This window comes from Camarhynchus parvulus, chromosome 1 (assembly GCF_901933205.1).
Source record: "Camarhynchus parvulus chromosome 1, STF_HiC, whole genome shotgun sequence".
In the NCBI taxonomy this organism is placed as follows: Eukaryota; Metazoa; Chordata; class Aves; order Passeriformes; family Thraupidae; genus Camarhynchus; species Camarhynchus parvulus.
Genome location: NC_044571.1, coordinates 49,229,634 through 49,254,513, shown reverse-complemented (window position 1 = coordinate 49,254,513; position 24,880 = coordinate 49,229,634). Strand labels below are relative to the sequence as shown.

The window sequence follows — 24,880 nt, the reverse complement described above, 5'->3', positions numbered from 1 at the left end:
ATGCACATTGCACTTGAGAGTAAAAATATACAATCATTCTGTACTACAGTAATTTCCAAGTCTGCACACTGGTCTTGAGCAAAACTGCTGCACTGCCACACCTGTGGGATGCTCGGGGTTGTAAGCCACTTCAGTCCATGAGGGTTCTCCAGCAAAGCAGATCCTGGCTCATCATCCATCAAAGTCAAACAGAGTGTGCTGCTCCTGTTTCTCAAAGCACTGTGAAAGTCACTGGTACCGATACTCTGTGCCTTCCCCCTCACAAACCCATCCCCAGATGTCCTGGATTACGAGAGCTGCTGCCTTCAGTATCTTAACTTGTAACCACTTGGATTCAGAGGTAAGATTTGTCACTGCACATGTTAACTCCTACCCAAAACCAGACAACCAAGCCAACACCTGAGTTTTGTTATTCTGATAATAAGAAATAAAGGTGAGCTTGGGGAAAATGATACATCTATGATACTCATGTTCCTGTTTCTAGTGAACTTTGTGAGTCTGTGGTACTACTCGTGCCATGATTTTTATGTATTTGAATTGTTTCAACATCTACAAGGCAAAAGAAGACATACAGAATTTCTCAAAAAGCACTGTAGACTTGCCTGGCAAGTTTATGTCACAGCTGGATTATTTGAATGAAGGATGCAGTAACTGATTCAATGTATAAAAACTGCTGACCTCCCATGGAAGAGGGAGACAACTGCTTTTAAGCAGTTTTCCTGTGCTGAACATCCTAATAACCGGTATAATGTGGTGTTGACTTCAGGAAGGACTTTTTGAAGTCAGTGCAACAATACAGCCTTCTCAGGGCCAGCCAATTACCTTGCTGGGGAAGCAGTTCTGCTACAGCCAACCCTGCCACCTTCAGCTCCTAATATGTTCCTCACACCAGGGTCTGACAGAAGCCTCTCTGTGAGCAGCCGAACGCTGGGTTTCCAAGGTGTGACTTCCAGGAGTGGGATCTCGTATTGAGGTTGTGCCTCGCCTTTCAGTTATTCCCATTACCAACATGTTGGCGACTTACCTTGCAGCATCTGGACACTTGCAGTCAAGGTCCAAAGAGCTTTTGGCTCCATTATTAATGGTATTATTTCACAGTAATTTAGTGAAAACTAAACCCTGTTCCCCAGACTGCAAGTGTTACTCCACCTTTCTCATACAGGCAGTTCTGAGAGTCGAGTTATAAAAGACACAGCACTTTTATACTTTTACAGACTAAATATATTGACACCTTTTGTACAAATAAAAGCAAATTATAGTATTACATTAATTTAACAAATTCTAATACAAAAACCGCGTATTTCATAAAATGCAATTTTAAAATCAAAGCTCTACAGAAACATACAACTCCCCTATAAAGATGTCCAGTCCGCTGAGCACTGTTTGCTCAAAATATAGTTATGAATTTAAATACACTCATAAGTGTATTACACTAAATGATACATTCGGATAAACATGACTGAAATCAGAGATGAAGGAAATCTACTTACAGCTCAAGTGAGAAGCAGCCACCAGCTAAGCTCAACCCAGCCCGCAGGGGCAGCTCTGCCTTGCTGAGGGCTGACCACATCTCTCAAACGTGCAGCTGTCTGGGCAACACTTCAGTGTTACCATCAGCAACCTCAAAGAGAAAATAACTGTTGGCAGTAAGAAATGAAGTCACAAGCCACGTCCAGATCACAGGCAGTGTCTTGCCTACACCACTTACAAACTAAAAACTTTCTTTATTAAAACTGATTTATCAAATGTTCAAAACAAATTTCTGCCTATTGCTCTACTTCACCAAGTCTACTCCTTTTGAATTGTTAAATATTATGAAATGACAGAACTAGCTCAATTAAAGGAATACAAAAATTATCATCTATTAAACATCCACTTTATACATAAACATTTCTGAAACAGATTTACAGTATACAATTAGTTTATACAGCTTAAGCAACTGTTCCAATGTCATTTCTGTCAAACTGAAAGCAGCCAAAAGGTCTAAGGTTTTGTGAAAAGGTTCTTGGTCAACATTCAAATTTTACCTTTCTCACCTTGCACTGCGCACACCCACATCATCAGAATAACATTGCTGGGTTCATTTCACAAACCATACGTTATTCCATCTCACCGTATGCTGCCAAACCGGGTAATGTGCAAGAAAAGCTCATTAACTCCAGTGTGGTTTTAAATACAATGTATCTACATTTTTCCCCAGAATGCTTTCGCTTCCTGAGCTAGACATAAAATACCTTAAAACAGGTTTAGACGCAGATCTGAGACCCCATAAGCAAACTACATTAAAATGCATAGAGCGTGGAAAAAACCCCGCACCACTTTTGGTAGCTCACACTACTGGTTGTTAGCGCTCTGAACACATTTTAGATGGATCTAATGATCTGTTGAATAAGGTGGTAAACTTACTACTTTAGTTGTCTAAATTTATTTTTGTATATTGCTCTTGCCTTTATGACTTAACAGAATGTGTGTATTTCACAGGCTACTAAACACTCCTCATAATCGTCATCTTGTCATCGAGGTGACTGGATTTAGAAATGCTACAGTCTGCAACAAAACATGCAATTTTGGTGGGGTTTCACTTGGCTTTTTAAGATCAAATATGATTGTGTCCAATACTACTAATCTAAATCAAAGAAAAACACCATATTAAAACTGGTATTTTTCAAGTGCATTACAATATTTTAAATAATTTGTATTTCCAAAAATATTTAAAGTCACCTTTAATGACAAAGACTAAATATAAAACAGAAACCTGAATTTTGTTTGGATGAAAACAGGTTTTGGAGCTGTGAACTCTTTTGGTTCTCAAGTTCCAAAACAATTTTTGAAAGAAAAATTAATTTTCTAATCAAACCACTGATTAACTTGCAGCAAAATTTATATTATTAAATAAGCTTATACAGGAAATTGCAATATGGTAAGCTTGGGTTTAAGGTGCTACTCCATTCGCCCTGGAGTCTTTTAAGGACTTTACCAAGTGGGCATCATGTCTGGGAACCAGACTCTACCGAGATGCTTTGAAACCTCCCAATGAATCTGCTCTAAGCTGTATTTCTGATCAGGAATCAGAACTTCCTCCATAATAGAGAGCTGAGAGAGGCGACCGCCACACATCTTCACGAACTCCACAAAGGCACTGCAGGAGACTTCACATTCCCCGAGGCCCACAGCCGACAGGTACTTGCACCGCTCGGCGATGCAGATCAGCTCCTCATCCAGCGGCCGCAATCCATTGGCACACACCACCAGCTCAACCAAGCGCGGGCACGTCATCCCCACGCGGCCCAGCACATCCTTGCTGACCGACCTGCCGAAGTACAGGTGAGTGACGGGGATCTCGTAACGAAAGAACGGGTCAAACTCCTCCTCGTACAAGAAAAAGTACATGACTAAATTTACTTTAGGAGAATGCTTGATGAAAGCGTCCCAGCTGCTCTTCTGAATGGTGTGGAACTGAGTCTGTCCGGGATTCTCACTGACCACATCAATGCGCAAGTGTTCTAACCTGACGTGTTTCTCCGAGGACAGAGCCAGCAGCAGCTCGTCGCTCAGCAGGTGGTAGTTCAGCGCCAGCTCTCGCAAGCCATGGCACTGGTCAGCCACACAAAGGATACCTGTGAGAGGACAGCACGATGCAAGCGTTACACAGATAAAGGCATTGATGACTGAACATAAAATGGGAGGGAACTGTTCATGTGTGGCAGAAGGGGTGCTATGGGCACCTGTTTCAAACGTGCAACCAAGACCTTAAATCAAAACCAAATCAAACTGGACAACCAGAACACTAATCTTTTTCACAAGCAGGATCTTGTGACTTCTTTGTACCTACACGTGAGACAGACACACACAATGTGACTACATCTCTGTTTTGCTGGGAATCAGAAAGAAGTGAACAAACACATAAACAGAAGTGACAAATACATAAATAGCATATTCTGACTGTTCTGTTGTAAGACTACATATACTCAATCTCACTTTTGTAAAAGGTGCTTACTCATGATAAAACTATTTCCTTAGCCAGCTTGGAAGAACTGCTGAGTGCTCTGTGGCTGACAAAGCAACTGTGAGTGAAATTTGTCATCTGAAGAAAGCAAATGTAAAGCAAAAGTAAAATGAATGTTAGATTTTAATTCAATAGAGAGGCTCCTGCTGTCATATTTATTTTTTCTAGGAAGTATAAATGCTTAAATTTGGAAAAGCTACAGCAAAAAAGAGGCAAAACAGTAGAAATTTGGAGCAGTAATTTCTAAAACAGCAATTTTCAGATTCTCTTTAATGAAAAGGAGCTCACAGAAGACAAAATATTAAAAAGAGAATCTGGGTCAGTCTAAGGTTTCCACTCACACTATTTGTAGATACAAGCAATGGTATTATACTGGTAACAGTACTGAAAAAAATAAAAAGCACTAAGAACAGCATTCAGTCCTCTGCATTTCATGTGACCCAGAAAACTGCATGAAATGTAGGATACGGCCTTTCCATTAAGGGAAGGGATGAGAACATAGCATTTAACATGAAACTGAAAAACCTGAGCTCAATACACTGAAGCAACAGGAAGAAATTCAGAAAACAGCAGTTATTTTAAAGTGCAGCTATTAAATTTAGGGAAGCCTATTCTGAGCATAGAAACACTTAAAAAAATCACTGCAAAAACATTGCATGAATCAGAAGGGTCACTATGATCACTCTCTAAGGGAACTCAGACATGCTGTATTTTAGGCAGTTTCAAGATCCATATACATTTTCTCATCTAAAAAAAGCTTGTTGTCCTGACTGCCATCCTTCCACAAATCTTTGTTAACTTTAGGGGTACACTATGGACCAGTGCAATGCAAAAAGGGAAGAGCTGGGGTACAACTTACTGTGATTTTTATGGGTCTAGAACTGGATATACATGGTCTGCCAATGCAACTATGCATCCTATATAAAGAGCTGACAATGTATACAGTGTAGACAGCTACTAGAGTGCCTGCCTGGAGCCCATGTATTTCACACAACACCCCCAGGCACTGCCCACACCTTTGTGTCACTGAGAGGTAAACAGCTCTGCTCTCTGATCTTACTGCAGAGTTGCATCAAAAAAATCCCTGACTCATGATGTCCCTGATAAAGGCACACCTGACATCTGCTCTGCTTCCCAACTCCCACCCCAAGAGAAGCAGCCCTCCTACCCCATGCCACAGCACAAATACCACCTTTACAGGAACACTTTTCATTCCCTCTGTTCCAGCAGTTAGTATTTCAGAGTGGGAACAATAAACAGAAGTAACTTCAGATAAGCTCACAAAGATTAGAAATACATCACTGCCTTTGTTTCTCCAGCCCAAATTCAAACGTGCCTCTTCATATTTGTACAGTAACTTAGAGCAATTCACTGTTTGATATCAATATTTTTCCTTTATCCCTGCAGTAGTGGAGTCTCTCTTGCTCTACTTTCATTACTCTTTTCTGTCCTTCACTAAAAAATTTCTTGAGAACTGACCTAGTAATGAACATTCCCTCCTCCTCCAATCTGAAGACATTTTAATTGCATCTCTAAGTAATTAGTTTTGCAACTCACAGCCCTTTTGTTTCCATAAAGTTTTTGTACATTTATAGCAGCCTGCTAATTACAATATCCCCATTACAAAAAAAATCCAGGTCACATTTTCCTTCAGGAGTCTCATTTTTGCAGCCTGCCTGCTCTTGAAGCCAACTATCCATATACCAGCTTCTTTCTTTGCTCCTCTTGGTGGGATGTCCCTCCCTGGACACCAGGTGCCCACCAAAGCTGTGCAATCACTCCCTTCCCCAGCTGGGCAGGGGAGAGAGAATACAGTTAAAAACTCAAGAGTGAAGATAAGGGTGACAGAGATCACCAATTACCATCATGGGTAAGACAGACTCAACCTGGGGAAATCAATATATTATCACTTGAATCAGAGTAGGGTAATGAGAAATAAAACTGAATCACACATCTTCCTCTCACTCCTTTGTTCTTCCCAGGCTTAACTTCCTTATTATTTTCTCTACCTCCTTCCCTCCCAGGAGCACAGGGGTACAGGGAATGGGGGCTGTCGTCAGTTCTGCAGACATTGTCTCTGCCACTCCTTCCTCCTCAGGGGGAGACCACCCCCCATTATCTTTCCTGGCTCTAGCATGGAGTCCCTCACATGGCAGCAGTCCCCCATGAACTTCTCCAGCAGGAGTCCTTCTCAGACTGCAGTTCTTCACAAACTGCTCCAGCATGGGTCTCTTCCATGGCATGCAGTCCTTCACAAACAGACTCCAGTGTTCCACACAGGGTCAATTCCTGCCATCAAACCTGCTCCAGCATGGGCTCCCCACAGGGTCACAGCCTCCTTCCAGCATCCACCTGTTCCAACATGAGGTCCTCCATGGGCTGCAGGTGGACCTCTGCTCCACCATGGCCCTCCATGGGATGCAGAGGCACAGCTGCCTCACCATGGTTTGCACCATGAGTGCATGACTGAGGGGAATCTCAGTTCTGGCACCTGGATCAGCTCCTGCCCCTCCTTCTTCACGGACCTTGGTGTCTGCAGAGTTGTTTCTCTCATGTATTCTCACTCTTGTCTCCAGCTGCAATTGCTCTCCTGCAGTACCTTTTCCCCCTTCTTAAACAGGTTATCCCAGAGGCACTGCCATTGTCACTGACGGGCTTGGCCTTGGCTCTGCTGCACATGGGGAAGCTTCTGGCAGTTTTCACAGAAACCACTCCTGTAGCCCCCTCACGGACCCACAAAACAAGTGCCATGCAAACCCAGTGCATCCACTTTTTTTTCCATCTCAAGGCACACCCTTATCTGAATTACGCAATTAAACTCTCCTACTGTTTGCTCAGCACTCCCTGGTTTTGTTACTAATGCATCTTACCCCAATCTATTCATCCTCCATGAAGAACGTGGAGGATGGAACATGTCCTTTAACAGGCGCAACCATTTCTTACCCATTGTTCCTTCAATTTACAACCATGCAAGATACATCAATCAGAACACACCCATGTCTCCTCCCTAATTATCAAGTGTATGATGTTCCAATGAAGCCTTCTAGCAAGGATTATCCACAAACCAGCCAAGTCTGCTAGAGCTGACAGCTTACTCTTCGATCCAAGTCCAAGGAAATGACTCTCCCTGCCTAGCTACAAATTACTGCTGAAGCCCTTTCCTTTTAACAGACACAGCTGTTATGGCTCTTGCACTTCTCAGACACAAGGATTCTCAAAAAACAATTTTAGGTTGGAAAAGCCAGTCCCTCAAGCCAATTTAAACAAACCCCATCTACAACTGGAAAGCTTGGAGGAGGCAATTATGCAGTTAATTCCACAAACACTTTGCTGGACCAGGCTGCTGCAAAACCACTCCTGCATTTTCAGGACTTCTTTATACAAAGTCAAACACGAGTCTGAGAGCTACACTTACAAAAGGTATTAAGTTTGTTTTGTTTGTTATCACTACAATAACACACCCTCTGCTACAGTACTGCTTTTCCCTTGTAGGAATCCTGCTGGTGAATTTGACAGATAATAAATCTAGCATTTACAGCTGCAATGTATTTGCATGAAGAAAGTTATGGTGTTATGGTTTCTATAGTTTCTACTCATCCTCAGAAGAGGAATCACACTAAGTTGCCAGCACTTCATTTACAATTCCTCTTCTCTTTCTCAGTAGAAAACTCTAAGTGTTAAGCTGATGGTCTATGAATAAATCTTAAATTTGCTGTGTGTTGTGTAAGTCTACCAGAAATGTTAATTCTGTGAACTTCAACAATCTTGAATGATTTTGTTCTGGTATGAGCTGGCTTCATTCTTGTTACAGACACACTTAAGAGTGTTAGAGAAGTACATCTGGTGACTGTAGAAGTTTTGCACAGTTCAGTCTCATCTCCCCTTTTTGATGCTGTCTGCAGTTATTCTCCAGCGATGACTTTCTTTCAGAATTACTAAACCAGCATCCTTCTAATCCATGGCATGGCAACAGTCAAAACCCACACATAACAAAGTATGGAAAAGAAACTTGTACTCCAAAAAAGCTGCATTATATTGGAATACTTTGTCATTGCACAAATAGAGCACAATCAATTTGCTATGTTCTCATTAAGTTCCACATGAAGTTAACTATCTGCCCACAACAGACATGCACTATTTTATCATTAGCCCAGTAGGCACTGTGAAGTGGTAGGATAGAGGGACTGACCACCAGCTGAAAGTACTTTATTCACGGACAGTTGCTGGTAATACCATACTCATCTTCCCTCTTACCCCACCCCTCTGTTTTCAGAGGTGTACTGGTTTCAGACAGAATTTAATGCATGCATTAAAAAATCCCAACCAACCAGCCAACCAAAAAATCCCGAAGAGGCTAACCCCAAAACCACAGCAGCTTACCAGCTGGAGAAACATGAGGACAGCTGCTCATTTTCAACAGTTTGAGGGTGTCACTGTTGTTAGCCACCAAAACTTTGAGAGATGGATCATCCACGGGTGTGTCATCAATCTTAAGTGAAGAGAGGGATTTGGAGTTCACAAACACCACTGTCAGTGCAGAAATAAAGTGAGACTGAAAAAAAAAGGGAGTTTAAATGAAAGAGTAGTATGAGATTTTTACTTCACAATGGTTTCACAATGTGCACAGCACTCCTAGTTTTTACTTCTTGACAGCATTCATTGAAAAAGCATTCTTTTGATATTGCATAATTTAAAAATGATACTAAAATTGACATTTTTAGTAGAGGAAATGTAATAATTTTTTGCTATGTGTTTCTGTATTGGGCAAATCAGAATGTGTAACATTAGATGTTAATAAAGAACCTGACCTTGGGCAATCCACTGCACAAATTTAAATCTGCAGAAAGACCACAAGCAAAGGGAAAGCCTAGAAGCTCTCATTTTGGGGATTTTTTTAATGTTCTTTGAACCAATGAGACAAGCCCGACTCTAAAAGAAGCATCTTCTAGAAGAGGAATTCCCTCATGGCAAGTTGTGCTGCACTGGTGAGATGCAAACATAGTCAGGAGTGTTTGTATCCAAAGCCAAATGACTGCACTGCCTGCCTACCATCCCCATAGGAGTATTTAGGGTTTGAACAGATTTCTTGGAAAGCTAACTGGAGTGGTCCAAACAGAGCCAAGGAGCAGGAAATCTATTAATTACTGAATAAGCAGCATAGATAAGGTAGGACAAGTGCTCAGCATTTTTGCATAACCACTGAAACTTATCATTAAAGACAGAGCCTTGGGAACCTGAACTTGAGAAACACAGACTAAGGAGCAGATACAGCAGTGACTGCAAAAACCACCGGCGGTATGAAGTGAATAGTTAGTTCATCTTCATGATTTCTCATCAGACTGACCAAATAGAAGACTTTAAAAAAGTATTTTCTCCATGTGCTACATTAAGTATCTTAAAAAATTGCACTGCTACTTGGATTTCAAGCCTGTTTCACTCGGAGCCACGGGTACATACCCTGAATACAGTTGTATGAGAGAAGGCCTGGAAACAGTATTTGTTCTGAGGTGATATATTTGTGACTTTTGATAAAACTGCCAAAAAATTAGATTTAGAGCAGGACTTACTGCTTTCACGTTTACACAAACTTTCAAAGTCAGTTCATGCAAATGGAAACAGGAAGCTCAACTCAGAATCTTTACACACTTTGGCTTTAGGGACCACTCCAACTATCCTGGCTTGTATGTGTTATGTACAGAAGAAAAGATGCTTTAATATTATTTCAACTCTGTATTATGAGAATGTTAGTACTGTGTTTTTATTCTCTGTATTTAGAAAAAGAAGGCTGTTAAATAGAAAGGCAAAGAAAGTTAACCACACTTATTAAAAAAGGAAACTTGAACCTTCTAGTTTGAAGAGCTAACAGGAAACAGGCAATATCCCAACATGTAAAAGCTCTGCCACATCTGTAGTCTGTAGTATGATTCCTTTTTTTAAAAAGATTCTACTCACCTACAATGTACTTAGTGAAAAGACAGGCAACACAACCCTAAATACGAGTTAGAGATATTTGCCACATGTCAGGTCACTTGACAACAAGAGAGCACTGACGAAGATAATGCCAAGTAGTTCAGACTTCTTACACAGTCTTGATAACAATAAAAATCCCCACCACACCAAAAAAATCTCAAACCACAGCAAAGTATTAACCACTTTCCAAATTAATTCATCTTTTTCTGCTTTTCATCTAATGGACCTGTCACTAACAGCTTCCCACAAAAATTCAGTCATGGCCAAATTAAATTCCTTAGTTTCACTAGCTGTCCCTTATGCAAGTGACAAAACTATTGAAGTTGTAAGCACCAAAAGGCAAATTATCCTTAGAGCTAATTTTGGCTTATTTTGAATCTATTTTTTAAAAGGCAAAATGTGAACTTACTGAGAACAAAAAAAAGGAAGCCTGTGCTTTATAAGCCTTGAAACTGAATAAGAACATAGCATGAACAATTACAAGTAACTACTCAGCAAGCTAGATATGACCTTAATATATCCCTCCAGTGAAAACTAAGAGATCTAAAGCAGCATTCAGATTAATAAAGAAAGCAGTAAGACAGAGCTGAAAGAACAAAGCATTTTTAACACACTGTGGATTGTTTTCCCTACATTCAGGTTTTCTTATCATCACACCTCAAAGAACATCAGAAAAGGAAAAGAATCAGAGCAAAACTAGTTAAATATCTGAAAAGCCTCTTTGAAAATTATCAGTTAAAAACACATATTCAAGAGAGCTACATGACGTGGCAGCAACCACTGCAAGGATAACAACTGATAACCTTTCTGTAGCTAACCTCACCTGCAGCCTACTTCCCTTTCCAAGGCTGTCTCTAGTTCTTCCTTGTCCTCACTGCCATCACCAGCCATGATATCACTGAGATCTAGCTAATAGTCTATTTGTATCTGGCCCTTCACAACTACTCCCCTGCTCCTCAGCAATTGTACACTTCCATCTCACTAGCAGGAATGCTTCTCTAGAAGCACATGTAAGAGATTTGTCATCCAGATTAAATGCTTTCTAACAAGATCTGATTTTTGGTAAATGTGCAAGGCAAAAATCTTGACTGAAATTTTCAGAAATACAGTGCACTTCACCAAGGATGTTAATGCTTGACTGTCTCATGTGAAGCCCTGCAAATCATGATCCTATTTCTTTCTGAAGAGATTTGTAAGCCCTATGGCAAGTCCACATGGATAAAACTCGACCAATCATTTGACTGTAACTGTCTCCTAAACAAACCCCACAACACAATTACACAGACCTGAACTGTCTAGCCTCTTAACTTGCACCACGCTGCTCAGCACTACATTGAGGTCAACAGACAGGAGGACTTGAAAGAACACAGTCAGGCCTACACTCTCATATGATTCAGAGACTGAATGGAACTTCATACATCCATCACTGTACATATCAGCTCCTCCCTTTATTAGAGGCCAGATCACTAATAAACTTTTCTTTATCCAAGATTCATATTCCTACAATAGAACTTTTCATAAAGTTACAGAAGTACTGTATGAAACACTGCAATATTCTGCAATAGAAAATATACATAATAAAATACCTTTGGTAAATCCATGAAGCTTGGCCGGGCAGTTGAAATTAGCCCAAGTGTTTTCAGAGAGCAATTCACAAGCTGTGATAATATATCACAAGCTGCTTCTGCAGATTCCTTGCTACTGTCCACCTTAAAACAAAATGAATTTTGTGTTCAGAATGCACTGCAATACACTCTTTAACTTTTTTTTTCACTTTACCTTCTGAAATGTGATGTAAAAAAGTCTCATTGTGAATCCATCAATGTTATTCTTTATTCCCCAAAAAAGTATGAATCAAAAATTCAAGACTATTTGCTATAAATTTAATACTTTTCTAAACACTTTGGTAAAATATAGCATGGTGAGGGGTTAGCTAAACAGTGTGTTCCAAGATACTCATTCCATATCAAATAACAAGCAAGTGGAGGGTCCAGAGCCTATTCGACTTCCTCTTTACATTCCTCCTTACCAAAATGCAAGAATTCTATAAATTTTTTACAAAAGCCACTTCTTTTTACAGTGGCTCAGTTCATAAAACTGAGCTGCTGGAGAGTTAAGTGCATTATCATATGAACCTGAATGACTGGCCCTTCACTGTTAAAACCACAACAGATGCAATGGATACTCTCAAAAAGCCAAACCAAACTGAGCAAACCAACACAAATCCCAAAACCTTCATTAGTCAGCTTGCTGTCCAACCAAATCACTAGGTGTGTCTCCAGGGGACTTCCCCTGACACTCAGACGTGCTTTCTGAAAGTATAGCAGCCATGACAGCTTTGCAGACCTACAGAACAGTATAAAGCTTGATCACAGGATCAAATTTAACTCCACTGTAAGCCATGCTACCTTGGCAGCAACAGATTAAGTCAAATGCACATTCATTTTCTGCTCAAACACAAGCTGAAAAACCTTGATTTTCAACAATCTCATCCTTCTTTGCCCACAGCAAACACCCCTCTTGTTTTCAGCCTTTACAGAGGACTGGTGAGTGTTACACCCACTTCCTTGTGTATTCTGCAGCACTGGAACAACTGAAGTGGCACATGAAAGAAATGATGGATAACCCTACAAGCAAAGGGCACCCAAAATTCCTTGGGCGTAAAGCAACACAGACAGGAGATAAGACACTGGGAGGTCACTCCACTACAGCTCTAGGTTTTCTTTATTTGGATGCTGATAAAAGCCCTGCAAACCACGTGGTAGCAGTTTGTATCTGGTATTGCAAGCAAGCAGTAGCAATACATGTGATCAGTTAGAGGTGACTCAGCTCCTCACATGCTGATGATTCCAGCATTAGAACTGCCTGATCTCAGACACAAGTATGCTGAACTTGCTGCAGAACACACTTCCTTTCCAAATTTCTCACATAGCTGATATATATGCAGCCAGGAGATTCACAGCACCCTTCCAAAACACACTGCTATGTAAGCCCACATTAGAAGTTTTCATGTACTGAAAATAATTCCACAATGTGAATACATGCACCATCCTGAGCAAACCACAGGTACTTTCTCAGACCCCTGAAACGCAGCTGCACTGAGCACAGACAATCCCATACAATTTAAGATTAAAGCTGCTAGTTGATGCCTGGCAGTACTGAAGTCACTCTCTGTGCATTAGATGTTTTCTAACCATGAATGCTAGAGCCAAGTACCTACAGGATGTGAAATGGGGAAATGCTCAACTTAGGCATCCTGACTGAACTTAATTCTGAGGCAGTAACCCACACATGCAGTCATATCAGAACTATTTCTGTCCACTTCATGAAGCAGAATTTTAAGCAGTTGAACTGCTACAAAAAAACCCTCAAAAAACCAAAAAAGCTGAAACCAAACAAAAAGCTCACAAAAAACCCCAAAAAACAAACCAACAAAGGACTCACAAAAACAAACAAGAAACCCCAAAGAAACCACAGCACCAGTCAAAAAAATTCCCACCTAACAGAAGTAAGACAATGAAAAGGTATGTTCAATACTGTTATTTAAAGTTTTGGTCCTCAAAATATACCCAAACAAATTAATTGGGAGGTAACCTCCATGTCTACATGTCCATTTAGAGAATCCATTTCCTCCATCTATTAAGCCTGAAAACAAGGCCACCTACCACAATGACAGCTGCCCTCTTTCTTTTAGAATAAAAGTAACTTTAAAAAAGCCTATTAAAATACACTACCTTGAAGCTAACATACTGCAGGTGATTGGAATGCCTCTTTATTATCTGCTTGATTAGTTCAGGGTGTGTAGTCCTCAGGTTTGACGTGGCTGGTTGATTCAGCTCAAACTCAAAGCACCTCCAGAGATCAGGCATATGAAACACTTGGTTCCAGCTCCTGCAGACCTGGGATGCATGAGCACGATCCAGAAGTGGCAAGTACTGGAACACCTGCAGGATTATGTCTTGGAGCAGGTTTGCCCAGTCAGGACTCTGCACAACTGTGCTTTTCTTCTCTACAATCTTGTGTCTCTTGGATTCCTTCTCAGTTGTGTCTTCAGATGAACTGCTGTTGGCCTCATTAGTTGTCCTTCCTCGTTTCATTCTACAGAAATAATAAAAAATAAATATTTATTTTGTAAATGTAAAAGAGCTGAGAACAATATTAATAGAAACCACATGTGGAGTTGAAAAAGGGTATTTTATGCAACAACATGTTGGCAGGGGTTTTTTTTCTGCATATATAAAGGAAAAAAACCCCAAGTAACAAACCAAAATGGCAGTCCAGAAATAACAATATCATCTAAACTTATATCTTTACTATTACTTCTTTAATCATTAACAGTGCCAACCCATTTATAACAGTCACTCTCCTTTCAGTGTTTCATTTGTGTGTTTGAGAACACTTTGAACCTAATTTGTTTTACTGTGTTGTTGATTATTACTCTACTGTTCTACTAATGGAAGGATAATCTTCTAAACAACTTTTTGAACACTGACATAAATATTCCTGGCCCAGTCCTATTTATTAGGAACTACACTTGAAACTGTGGAGATCACAATCAGGCAAGGAAGTAAATAATTACTGTTTGTATGCTTGCAAGCACTGCATATTGCAGATGTTGTATCAGACCAGATATTTTTTTCTCATAAAGGAAGAATATTTTCTTTTAAAATTTATTTATTTAAAATGCATTGCTTTAATAGGCATCTGTTTTAAATCAGTATCCTTGAAAATATATTTCATCAAGTCCATTGGTGTGCTTTCACTTTTCCAGCTAACTAGTAAACAGGCATTACAGAAGATTTCCAGTAACAGTCTGGAAGTTTCAACCCACAAAAAAAATTTAGAGAAGGGCCAGAAAAATTCTTCAAAATTGTATTAAATTCAGCAAGCCTGCAGCAATAGGTTGTAGCATATGCTTTTGCCATAATTACATCACTTAAACAACTTCTATCTTATATTACATTATTGGAGAGAAAAAGACCCTTACCACTACATATATCTGAAACACATCCAGGGCTCACTGGGTTTTAATCTAAACATGTTCTTTTGTACATGCCATCTTACAAGTGAACTCGGCATCTGATCACTTATTTTTAAAAGCCTCAGTGTGATTCACATCATGCCCTTAAGGGCTCTGCTGCCTCATACTCAACTACAACGTGCTCAATTCCAGTTTCCAAAGAGCTGAGAGAATCCAGGGGCAGGGTGAGCCTGACACATAAAGCACCCCAGCCTCCCTGATTTCTAGAAAATAAAAAGGACTTCATACACAGCAAAATCATCCTGGTTTAACATTCAAGTACAATTACATGTCTAGGATTACCATATGCCCAGATCCCTCCTGGGACCTGAAAAGTTACATTTCCCTGCTATGTACTGCAACTAAGTCTGGAAGTACTTATTAAAACAAAATACCAGCTAAAAATTATACTGTTCGTAATCCAATGCATCACAGATTACTTTCTCAAAGGCAGCACCTCCCTACCTACCTTTAAAAGGCTTTAATCCTAGCTACTCACATGACAGAAGCAAGCTATCACTTAAGGTCTAATGCCACTCATAGGATGATGCAGGCAAACCTGAACATACGGTCACGAAAGACTGATGAAGAAAATTTGTCCTGACTTTTTTCAGCTCCTGGTTTTGCTCCTAGCACACTTGGAGGCAAGCAGAGGATGAAAACAGTACTGGGCAAAAATCTCTACTTGCTTCCTGAGAACTGTTTTCTGTGATTCAGTTCCCGTCTATGGGACTATGCAGAACACAATTCCTGTGCTGGAACAAGCTTTCTGCCAGACACAGAGCTCTCTTGCTGAGCCACTTCATCAGTGAAGAAAAGCAAGAAAACTGAACAGTGACTCAGAACCATCTGCAACTAACAAAAATATAAAGGAATTGGATTTTGCAACCGTGAAAATGAATTCAACTTAAAATTAATCAAGAATTAATTGGCAAATCCACTGCAAGCCTGTCATGTTTCCGTTAGAGATAATAACTCAGCAGAGTGCAAGAACAATATTTATAATAAGCTAGTCTGAAATGCAACATTAGTTTAAGCTTTAGGCTAAACAGATATTCCAAACAACTAGGTTATAAGGAGCATTCACCACAGGCAAGCTATTAACTTGCCAAGTTCAGGCTTGCCTGTTTGATGTCCAAGTCTTTCCAAAGCCATCTGTAAAAAGCTACAGAAGGCACTGTTAGACTGGGCTCTCCAAGTCCTCCTTTGCAGAGATCCTGTCTCATCTTTTGCTAGCAAGGCAGTAAATCTGCATCAATGTTCCAGTTAGGTAGGCTACTTTTACCACTGCATTAAGGTAGGGTTTGGGGTTTTTTTTCCTCTTTTTGGTCTCCCTTTCAGAGAAGACCAGGAGGGAGCTGCCACTGACAAAACTGTATTCACTTTTCTTCTGGAAAAAAAGCCTCTGGGATGTGTTGATAGGAGTGGATCAGGTCATTGACAGCTCTCACTGTGCACCTCTGAGGTAACTGGGATGAGCTCTAAGGAGTTAATATGTGCTGGTTACAGACCAAATCCCACTCATAGAAGTTGTCGGATACTGTCCCACATTTTTGTAAACAGCCAACTTAAAAAACAAAAAGACAACACAGCCATTACTTAGAGGTATACTGATATTTTCTTCTTCCAAGAAAATAAGAAGTTACATGCTCTAAATACCATGACTTAAAGCAAGGGATGGGGAAAAAAACCAGCTTTCCAGACAACTTTTTTTTGTAACTGTATTTAAAGAGGTCAAGATTAAGATTTTTTAAACCTTTCAAAAGTATTTCCTTGGCAAACTTCTTCCAAACGTTGCTTTTTTCCAAAGGAAAAAAGTGCCTAAGCTCAAGACTAAAAAATATTATTTTAAGAACTGCGTGACTGTTTTGTCATCTGATTTTTAACCAATTTGTTCATCTAATTTTTGGGTTCTCATTTTAGAACTTAAAGTATCAAAATAGTTTTTTTTTAAATATAAATGCTTTTGACCTCTTCACATGCCAACAATAAAACAAATACGAAATTTAAAAAATGCATATCTGCCTGCACAAGTTTACAGAGCTATCCGAAAACATATTTACTTTTAAAAGGCCGCTTAAGAGAGTAAACCTTTCTGGATATTTAACACAAGAACAGACAATGCAATTCGAAGTTAAATTCACTTTGCTTTTTGTATCCAGTAATTTAAAGATCTGATCACTTGAAACCCAAGGCAAACTTTTCAACAAGGAAGACGTGGATGCAAAATTCCATACTAGCAAATTACTGTATGAGTAAAACCTACTTTTCAAGGAATGATTGCTTATCACTTCTTAGAAACGCATGAACCATGAGTCCTGCTTTTAACTCTCTCTGGCACACTCAGGACACACACATATCACTGCTTTTCAAACTGCTGCTATAACCAACTTTGCTTTAGCAGCTAAGATTTTGCCAGTAAGGAAAATAAACCCAAAAAACCAAACCAACAAAAATACCAAACTCTACGGGGGCAGAGAGATGGGTGAAAGCCTGGTGCGTGCCTGACTCCTTAAGATTTTCCAAGCAAATTTCTCCACCTATTATAAGGACTCGTTTCTGAACTCCGCACCTGGGCGCAACCCAGGCTATCTTGTTTGCAATAGTCATGTCCAACCCTAATCACACAGTTCAGTCACCGAGCAGGAGGTGGAGCAAAGCACGTGCTTAACATTGTTTTTATTGCCGAGTAAGGTGCAGCCAGAACACAACGGCAGTTAAAAAAAAAAAAAACCAACAACAACAAAAAAACCCCACAACCAAAACCAAACAAAACAAACTGTGCAAGAGCTGTTTGCACCCGACTGATAACGCTTCCCCAAGAGCCTGTCCAACCGAGCTCGCTGTGCCTCAGCCCCGCTGTTCAAGGAACACCAGGAATGCGCTGAAGGGGAGCAGGGGCTGAAAGAGGAGGAGGCGAGCCCAACCCCTCCCTGCCGCAAACAACCTGCTCCGCTGGACACAGCCAGGCTTTCACGACTGATTAGCGCTATCAGGAGAAAGCTGCGAGGCAGCGACCCCAAACACGGCGGAGTAGGATTTAAGGATCTCTGGCTACTCCCGGAGAAGGCTCCCCTCAGGGTCGGCTCCTTCCGGCCCAGCCCCGGCCCCGGCCCGGGGCGCGGGGCTCCGACAGCCCGGCAGGCCCCGAGCTCCGCCGCCCCCGCTGCTCGGAGCCCGCTCCTGGGGCCTGGGACCCCGCGGATGGTCCCGCCGCCCGCCCCTTCCCGCCCCAGCACCTGGCGGCTCCCTGCTGCGCTTCGCATTAACCGGGGCTCGGGCCGCGCTGGCGCCTCCGCTCTGGCCACATCAGCTCTCTCCGCCAAAGCCGACCCCAGCGCCGCCTCCGCCGTCCGACCGTCCGCTCCGTCCCGTCCCGCCCGCGTCGCTGCTTCGCTCCTTCCCTGGCCTCGCTCTCTGTTTACTTCCAGCGGCGGAAGCGACGCGAACCAGCCAAAATGGCGGCGGGCGGCGGCCCCACCTCCCCTCAGCGCCCCCGCCCGCGGCGCCTCGGAGCCAGGGACGGCGCCGGCTCCTCCTCCCGCCCGTCCGCGCCACGGCTCGGGGCTGGGCGCGTCCCGCCTCGGGCAGGAAGAGGGCTGTGCAGTCTAGAGACGTAGCGGGGCTAATCCCAGAATCTGCTAGGTTGGAAAAGTCCTCCAAGATCATCGAGTCCGGCCTATGATCGAACGCCCCCATGTCAGCTGCACCATGGCACTCAGTGCCTCCTCAGTGCCGCGTCCAGTCTGTCCTTAAATGTCTCCAGGGATAGTGACTCCACCACCGTTCCAATGCTCAGTCACCCTTTCTGTGAAGAAATTCCTCCTAATATCCAACCTTAACCTTCCCTGGCGCAGTTTATGACTATGCCATCTTGTCCTGTCGCTGGTTACCTGGAGGAAGATGCCGACCCCGACTTGGCTACAGGCTCCTTTCAGGAGCTGTAGAAAGTGACAAGGTTCCCCCGACCCTCCCTTTTCTTCAGGCTAAACACCACCAGCTCCTTTCGCTGCTCTTCACAGGACTTGTGTTCCAAGCACTTCCCCAGTTCCACTGCCCTTCTCTGAACACACTCCAGCCCCTCACTTTGTTGTAGCGTGGGGCCCTGAGCTGGGGTGCGGCCTCCCCACTGCCGAGTACGGGGACAGTCCCTGCCTGGCCCTGCTGGCCACACCACTGCTGACATTGCGGTGTGCTGTCCTGTGCCTTCTCGGCCGCCTGGGCACGCTGGGTGTCACCAGCGATGGAGCTGGATCCTCATCACCAGTACAGCCGGTTGTGTTCTGTGGTCTGGAAGCCCCATGTGAGGATGGCCTTGGGAAAAGATGTAAGAGGGAAAGCAAACCACCAAAGTGTCCTGGGGCCAACAGGCACTGGGGATGATGTGCTTGGGATTTTGCCAGGCAGAGAAGACAAAGTGATGTGTGACATATTCCATGGGCTGCAGATGCCTTGTCATCATGTGTCCTTCGTGCATGTGGTACACTCCAGTACACTTCATTTTTCAGCCCTGTATGTGTCCAAACTCTTTACAGTTGTTGAGATTCACAAAACTTAATTATTAATTTATTGCAAGCTATAGTAACTAAATTACTGCTCAAATTGTTGTAATCCCAATTCCTGTCATTATTTTCTTGGAAACAGCACTTGTGATCCTGTGCTCGCCCCAGTCTTGAAATGGCTTTGAAACATTCTTCAGTGGTCACTCAAATGTCACCATCCCTGAAATCTTTAAGAAGCACTTTATAAAAATACATTTCCTTGCATACATTAAGTCAGGTTTTTTTGTTTGTTTTTTTTTTAAGTCTAGTTCCTTGAGATTATCAGTGGGGGGGAGAAAGACTTGTCTGGAAACAGAATTGTTTTTCAGTGAGAAATGGAAAATTAATTTTTATTTTGAGTTTCTGTGAGAAAATAATCTTGTTCTCCATTTCAGAATGTCTTGAGCTGTTTACTAAAGCTCAGCCATTACAGTTCTGTGTGTATTTATGAATCTACATCCAGTCTTCAGCTTTTCAGGAAATGCAACAAAAATCTGGAAATAAGAGGTGAGTTATCACCTTACCTTGAGCAGATTAAAGAGTATCTTAGACAACCTTGTAATAGCAAATATGTGACTGTATAATTTGTTCAGTTGTATGAGACAGCTGTATAAAACTTGGTAGGTAATGAGATGTGTTTATGAATGGAGCCAATACTGTCAAGAAACCTGCAATAACTGTTTTGCCATGCCCATGTGGAAATGTTCCATGTCTTCCATTCTCAGTGCTTAGGAATTCCCTTTTCAGCCTTGTGTTCCAGGTCAGAGTTGGTTTCTAATGGTGGGAAGAGAACAGCCCCCAATTACAGTTTCTAGTAAAGACAAGTCATATTTGCAAGTATGTAACCTGCAAACTGCTGGAGATGTGGGAGACAAAGTCAGTCTGCAAAGGCTGGAACTAGACCTGGGCCCAGTCTGTGGGGAGAAGGATCTCTTTTTTACCAACAAATACAGAGCAAGCCAGCTGCTGCTTCTCCTGGTCACCTCTCTTAGTGTTTTAAGGCAGCATTATGTGCATTATGATGTGATGTAACTGAGCCATGCCATGTGAAATCAGTAAAAAAAATAAAATAAAATAAAAAAAAGTATTTTCATCAAGATTTATGTTCTGATCAAGTTCTGGTGTCTGCAGAAAAAAAAATCTTTTAACCAAAACAAATATTTTCTGAGTTTCTGTAGAAATCTTGGAAGATGTAACAGCTGCAATTTCATTATTTTTAAGGTAACACTACTTTAAAACCCTTGCATTATCTGAGTTTCACTGTATTGACTTACTGGGAGGGACTTCTTACAGTGCCAAGCAGTTACAATTTGCTGCCTTATCATGGGAGTAAGCAAAGTTTGGCTCACTGCCTGTGCCCTTCTTTGCTTTGTTGTAGCCGCTTGTGTAAGTTTTAGGCACCCTATGTGTGTGTGTAGGAGAGGAGAACAAGTGCAGAAAGCACTCCCAGCATGACACTGTTTGGGGCCATAGCAGCTGAACTCAGCAAGAAGGCAGCTGCAGCTCTGTCCTTGGGGCCAGCCTAGGCCCTGGGTGTGGTGCAGAGCGATGACAAAAACGTCTGCGGTGTCTGTGGGCAAAGCACAAGAACCGGGCAGTTCATCAGAGCTGCATGAAAGAAAACCTGCAGGTAGCTGGTGGTGTGGGCTTCTGGTGACCCCCCAGGGCTGGGGGCTCTGGTTTAGCTGGCAGACAAAGCCCTGCAGAGCTCCTGGACTCAGGGAGCTGGCACTGAGATGGGTGGCAGCAGGCTAAGAAGGGGCCAAGCAGTAAAGGTTCAAAGAACATCCACAGGTCTGGGCTGGTCTCTGTTGTTGCCATGTTGTTGCCAGTGTGGCTGGGCACTTTGGAGCTTTAGTGAGTAACTTGGGACACCTCTGTAAGGTGTGTCTGCATTCAGTAGTCTCTCTGCCTTACACTAATCACTTAACTAACAGCAGGTGGGTTTTTGAGAGAGGAATATTTTTAATGATTTTTCTTTTTGGGATGTATGCTTTCAGTAGTAACAGAAAAAGGCCATGGCCTGTGCTGAGCCCTGCTATGCAAAAATGAGACTATTAAGGAAACTGCACTGTAACTTTTTAGTTTTCCAAAAGAGAAGGAGAAGCTCTCTGAAGTTTCAGTTTTTCTGATGGGAGAGTTACTCACTTAGAGATGTGAAGCAACCCTCACTGTCACCATGTGAAGATGAGGAACAGCCCACAGGCATAAAACCCAAGACATATCCAGTAAAATCTCAGTGTCTAACAGGGGATCTCACCACCTCAGCCTGAGTGTTGTACAGAACACCTAATTTCATCTGGCAGGCTGCCTGGCTGATGAAGCCATGGCTACATTTCAAATGCCAGGTCTTTGTTATAAATGCTGCATGCTTTAGCACTGAAAGTCTACTGTGCCGACTTTCTGGCCATATTCAAGTAGCTCTGAAGCATTCCTGAAGCAAGGAACTGTACTCCACCCTGATAAGCCTGGCTTGCATTTGGCTAGGATAAGAATGCAGAGGGGAAAATCACAGAAGCAGTTGGAAGACAGTTAAGTAACCATAGCAGACCAGATCCAGCTATGATGAAAGTATGTCAGGCTTGCAGGGCATGAGTAGCTCTGATTTAATGAAAATAGAAGTTCTGAAAAATGTAGAGAATATTAATGTGATGAGTAGTGGCTGAAAGACCTGGTCTAGAATGTCTGTGACAATCTTAATTCTCAGCAGATTGTGCTGAAAACGAAAATACAGAGGAAAGCTGAACCTCTTAATTATCAATGCCAAAAGAAGTGAATGTTATTCAGTAATGGATATCTTTAGGGAAACTTTCTGATTTTATTTTCTCAACATGTCTATACAGGAAGATTTTCTGTGGTGAGGGACTTTTTTATACTGTTAGAATGTGGTGTTTTGGGCTGCTAAAATAAGTATGTTCTATCCATCACAAGCAAGACCTTACAGAACAGGAGCTATAACTCAGCTTCTTTTTTTTTTTATTTTTTTTTACAGTGGCTGCAAATAAAATGGTATTTAAACCAGTGGGCCTCAGTTGAAGGCCTCATGGCCACAGAAAAATACAAAGATAAAACTAAGGATGAACAACAGCAGGACAGAGTGTTGCCTGCAACAGGCTGTTTACCTGATGTTGTTTCTCATGGTTCAGTAGAAGCTGGACATAATTCTTTTAAAAGGTTCCTCACTGTCTAAATATTGTTTCTTTCTCTAGAGGCTCTAGCAATTCTGTCCAGATGAATGGCTCCCATGGTTGCTTCCTGGGTAAAAGCTGTTGTACCACTCTATTTTGCTAGGTAATACAGTAAAAGCTGCTGTTTGCTGGAGCCCCTCTGACAGGGGAGTCTGGTGGCATGGCCTTGGCTAGGGCTGCTGTACAAATAGGCAGAGTGGTGTGAGCTGTGCCCAGCAGCACAGACAGCACCTCATCTTGGCCATGGTGTGAGCCATGGACAGAGCAATGCTGCTGGAAAGGGCAGTGCCAGCTCACTGATAGGTTGGTCTGACAGCATCCTGCTAGAGGAGTTCTTTGGTTTACAGGACTTTTCTATGTGCTTTGTGTAGCTCCTTGCAAATCAGTTCCACTGACTCTGCCTACTCTGTGAGGAGTTAATATGATTAGCAAGCCACAGTGGTGAAAATTCCCAAACAGACTTATTGCTAAGAGGAGGCTGGTATTTGTATTAGGACTGGCCTTGGTACCAAGGCATGGAAGGAGGGTATCTTGTGTGATGTGAAATGTGTCCTGCAAGGGCACCCCAAAGCTGGTTTCCAAACATGCCTTGTTTCTAAGTCTTGTATCTTAGCACTGGAGGCAAAACCCAGAAGTTATTCACCAGTTTCTTGACTGCATGAGTGTTGCATGAACAGATCCAAGGTCCTGCCAGTGGGCACCTATTCATGGGAAAGGTCAAATTCAGTCAGCAGTAAGGCACTCAGGGTGTGCCAAAATTTAGGATTTGCTTGGTGGGAGGTATGTAGTTGTGCCCAGCCTTCATCAGGAGGGAAATAAAGATTTATGAACCTAGGCCATTCCACAACCCACTAGGAGTATGGAAAAAGCCAAAGATGTAGAAATAGAGACAACAATCTTATGAGTAACAACTGGAATGTTGTTGCTCAAATTCTGTTTGTATTGGAGAAAAGGGAGACAGAGATGGATGCAAACCCAGCGTATCATCTTACATATGTTATGTCCATTAGAGCAGAATCTGTGGAGAGCTGTGTTTACGCTGTAGCTTGGATCATCCCATTGCAATTACTGCTTGATGACAGAGTCCACTGATACAACCTGCCCTCAGGCAAATGCTTTTAAAAACCTGTTGTTTGTTCAGGTTTCCAAGTATCTTTGTTAGGAATTGGCATTAGGATGGTAATGCTAGTAGATCATACCCCTTTCACACCAAACCGCCTGAATCTCTAGCTTAAAGTGATGTGACACTGCTGCCCACATGGCCACAGTGGAGTATGCACTCTCTTTGTGTGCCAGCATACTTAATACCATCCTTCCTGCCTCTGATGGCTGTTCTGGCAGAGTACGTGGCAGTGGGAATGCCCTCCAGGGCAGCTGAGTGAGCAGAAAAGGCAAACTGTGCAGGGGAGGATGATACAGAGTCACATTCAGGAAAGGAATATTACTGAATGAACAGACAGGAGGTGGAAATACTAGGTTAGCTGAGACCTAACATGGGCTAAGGATGCTTGAATCACCTGGGATGCAGAAATGAGTGGGAGTATAGAAGCAATGCCATGGATGGCAATAGCAAAGTACACTGTGTGTGCTGCTCAGTGGATGACCCAAAGCACTGCCTCAAGTGCTTTGTGTGCACTGTGCATCAGTGTGTTGTTCTGCATTTGGCTGTATCTCTGTAGGAATGCCTGGTGAGGAGCCAGATCCTGGTAGCACAAGCTCACTACCACACCCCATCAGTGAGAGTGGGGGCTGTGACAGTGCAGCCCTTCCAGTGCACCTTGGGCTGAAGGACAAGCCATCTGCCCTACAACCACTGCACTCTGGCACCTGCAATGTGAGGCATGGCTTAACGAGGGCTGTGGAAAAGCCCTGTAAAGTTTGAGTTCTATCCTGAATGACTGGGTGGGCCTGAAACTCCCTAGCTAAGCCTCTGTCTAGGTGAAACATGAGCCTAATAAGATGGAATTGGCAAAACCTGTTTTGTAAGGACCAAGCTTATTTGGCCTTGATGATGACATGCTAATTAGCTGTATCTTATTAACTTTTACTGTTCACATTGTGTTCAGTGGGTGGATACACCCATAAAAGTTCGAGCTATTTTTAAACTGATCCAAGTGTGAGAACTGAGGCCTCACCTTGGCCAGGAGCTCAGTTT

General features: G+C 42.3%; 1 protein-coding gene across 1 annotated transcript; it reads right to left on the bottom strand.

The window, feature by feature from the left end:
• Positions 1 to 1,198: 1,198 nt before the first annotated feature.
• On the bottom strand, positions 1,199 to 18,463 carry FBXL3 (F-box and leucine rich repeat protein 3). The gene is made up of 5 exons (XM_030948299.1): positions 18,236 to 18,463; positions 13,711 to 14,074; positions 11,563 to 11,685; positions 8,387 to 8,558; positions 1,199 to 3,617 (listed from the first exon to the last, which is right to left on the bottom strand). Exons 2-5 carry the CDS (start codon positions 14,071 to 14,073, stop codon positions 2,974 to 2,976), a joined length of 1,302 nt encoding a protein of 433 aa, XP_030804159.1. The 5' UTR covers position 14,074; positions 18,236 to 18,463; the 3' UTR covers positions 1,199 to 2,973.
• Positions 18,464 to 24,880: the final 6,417 nt, after the last annotated feature.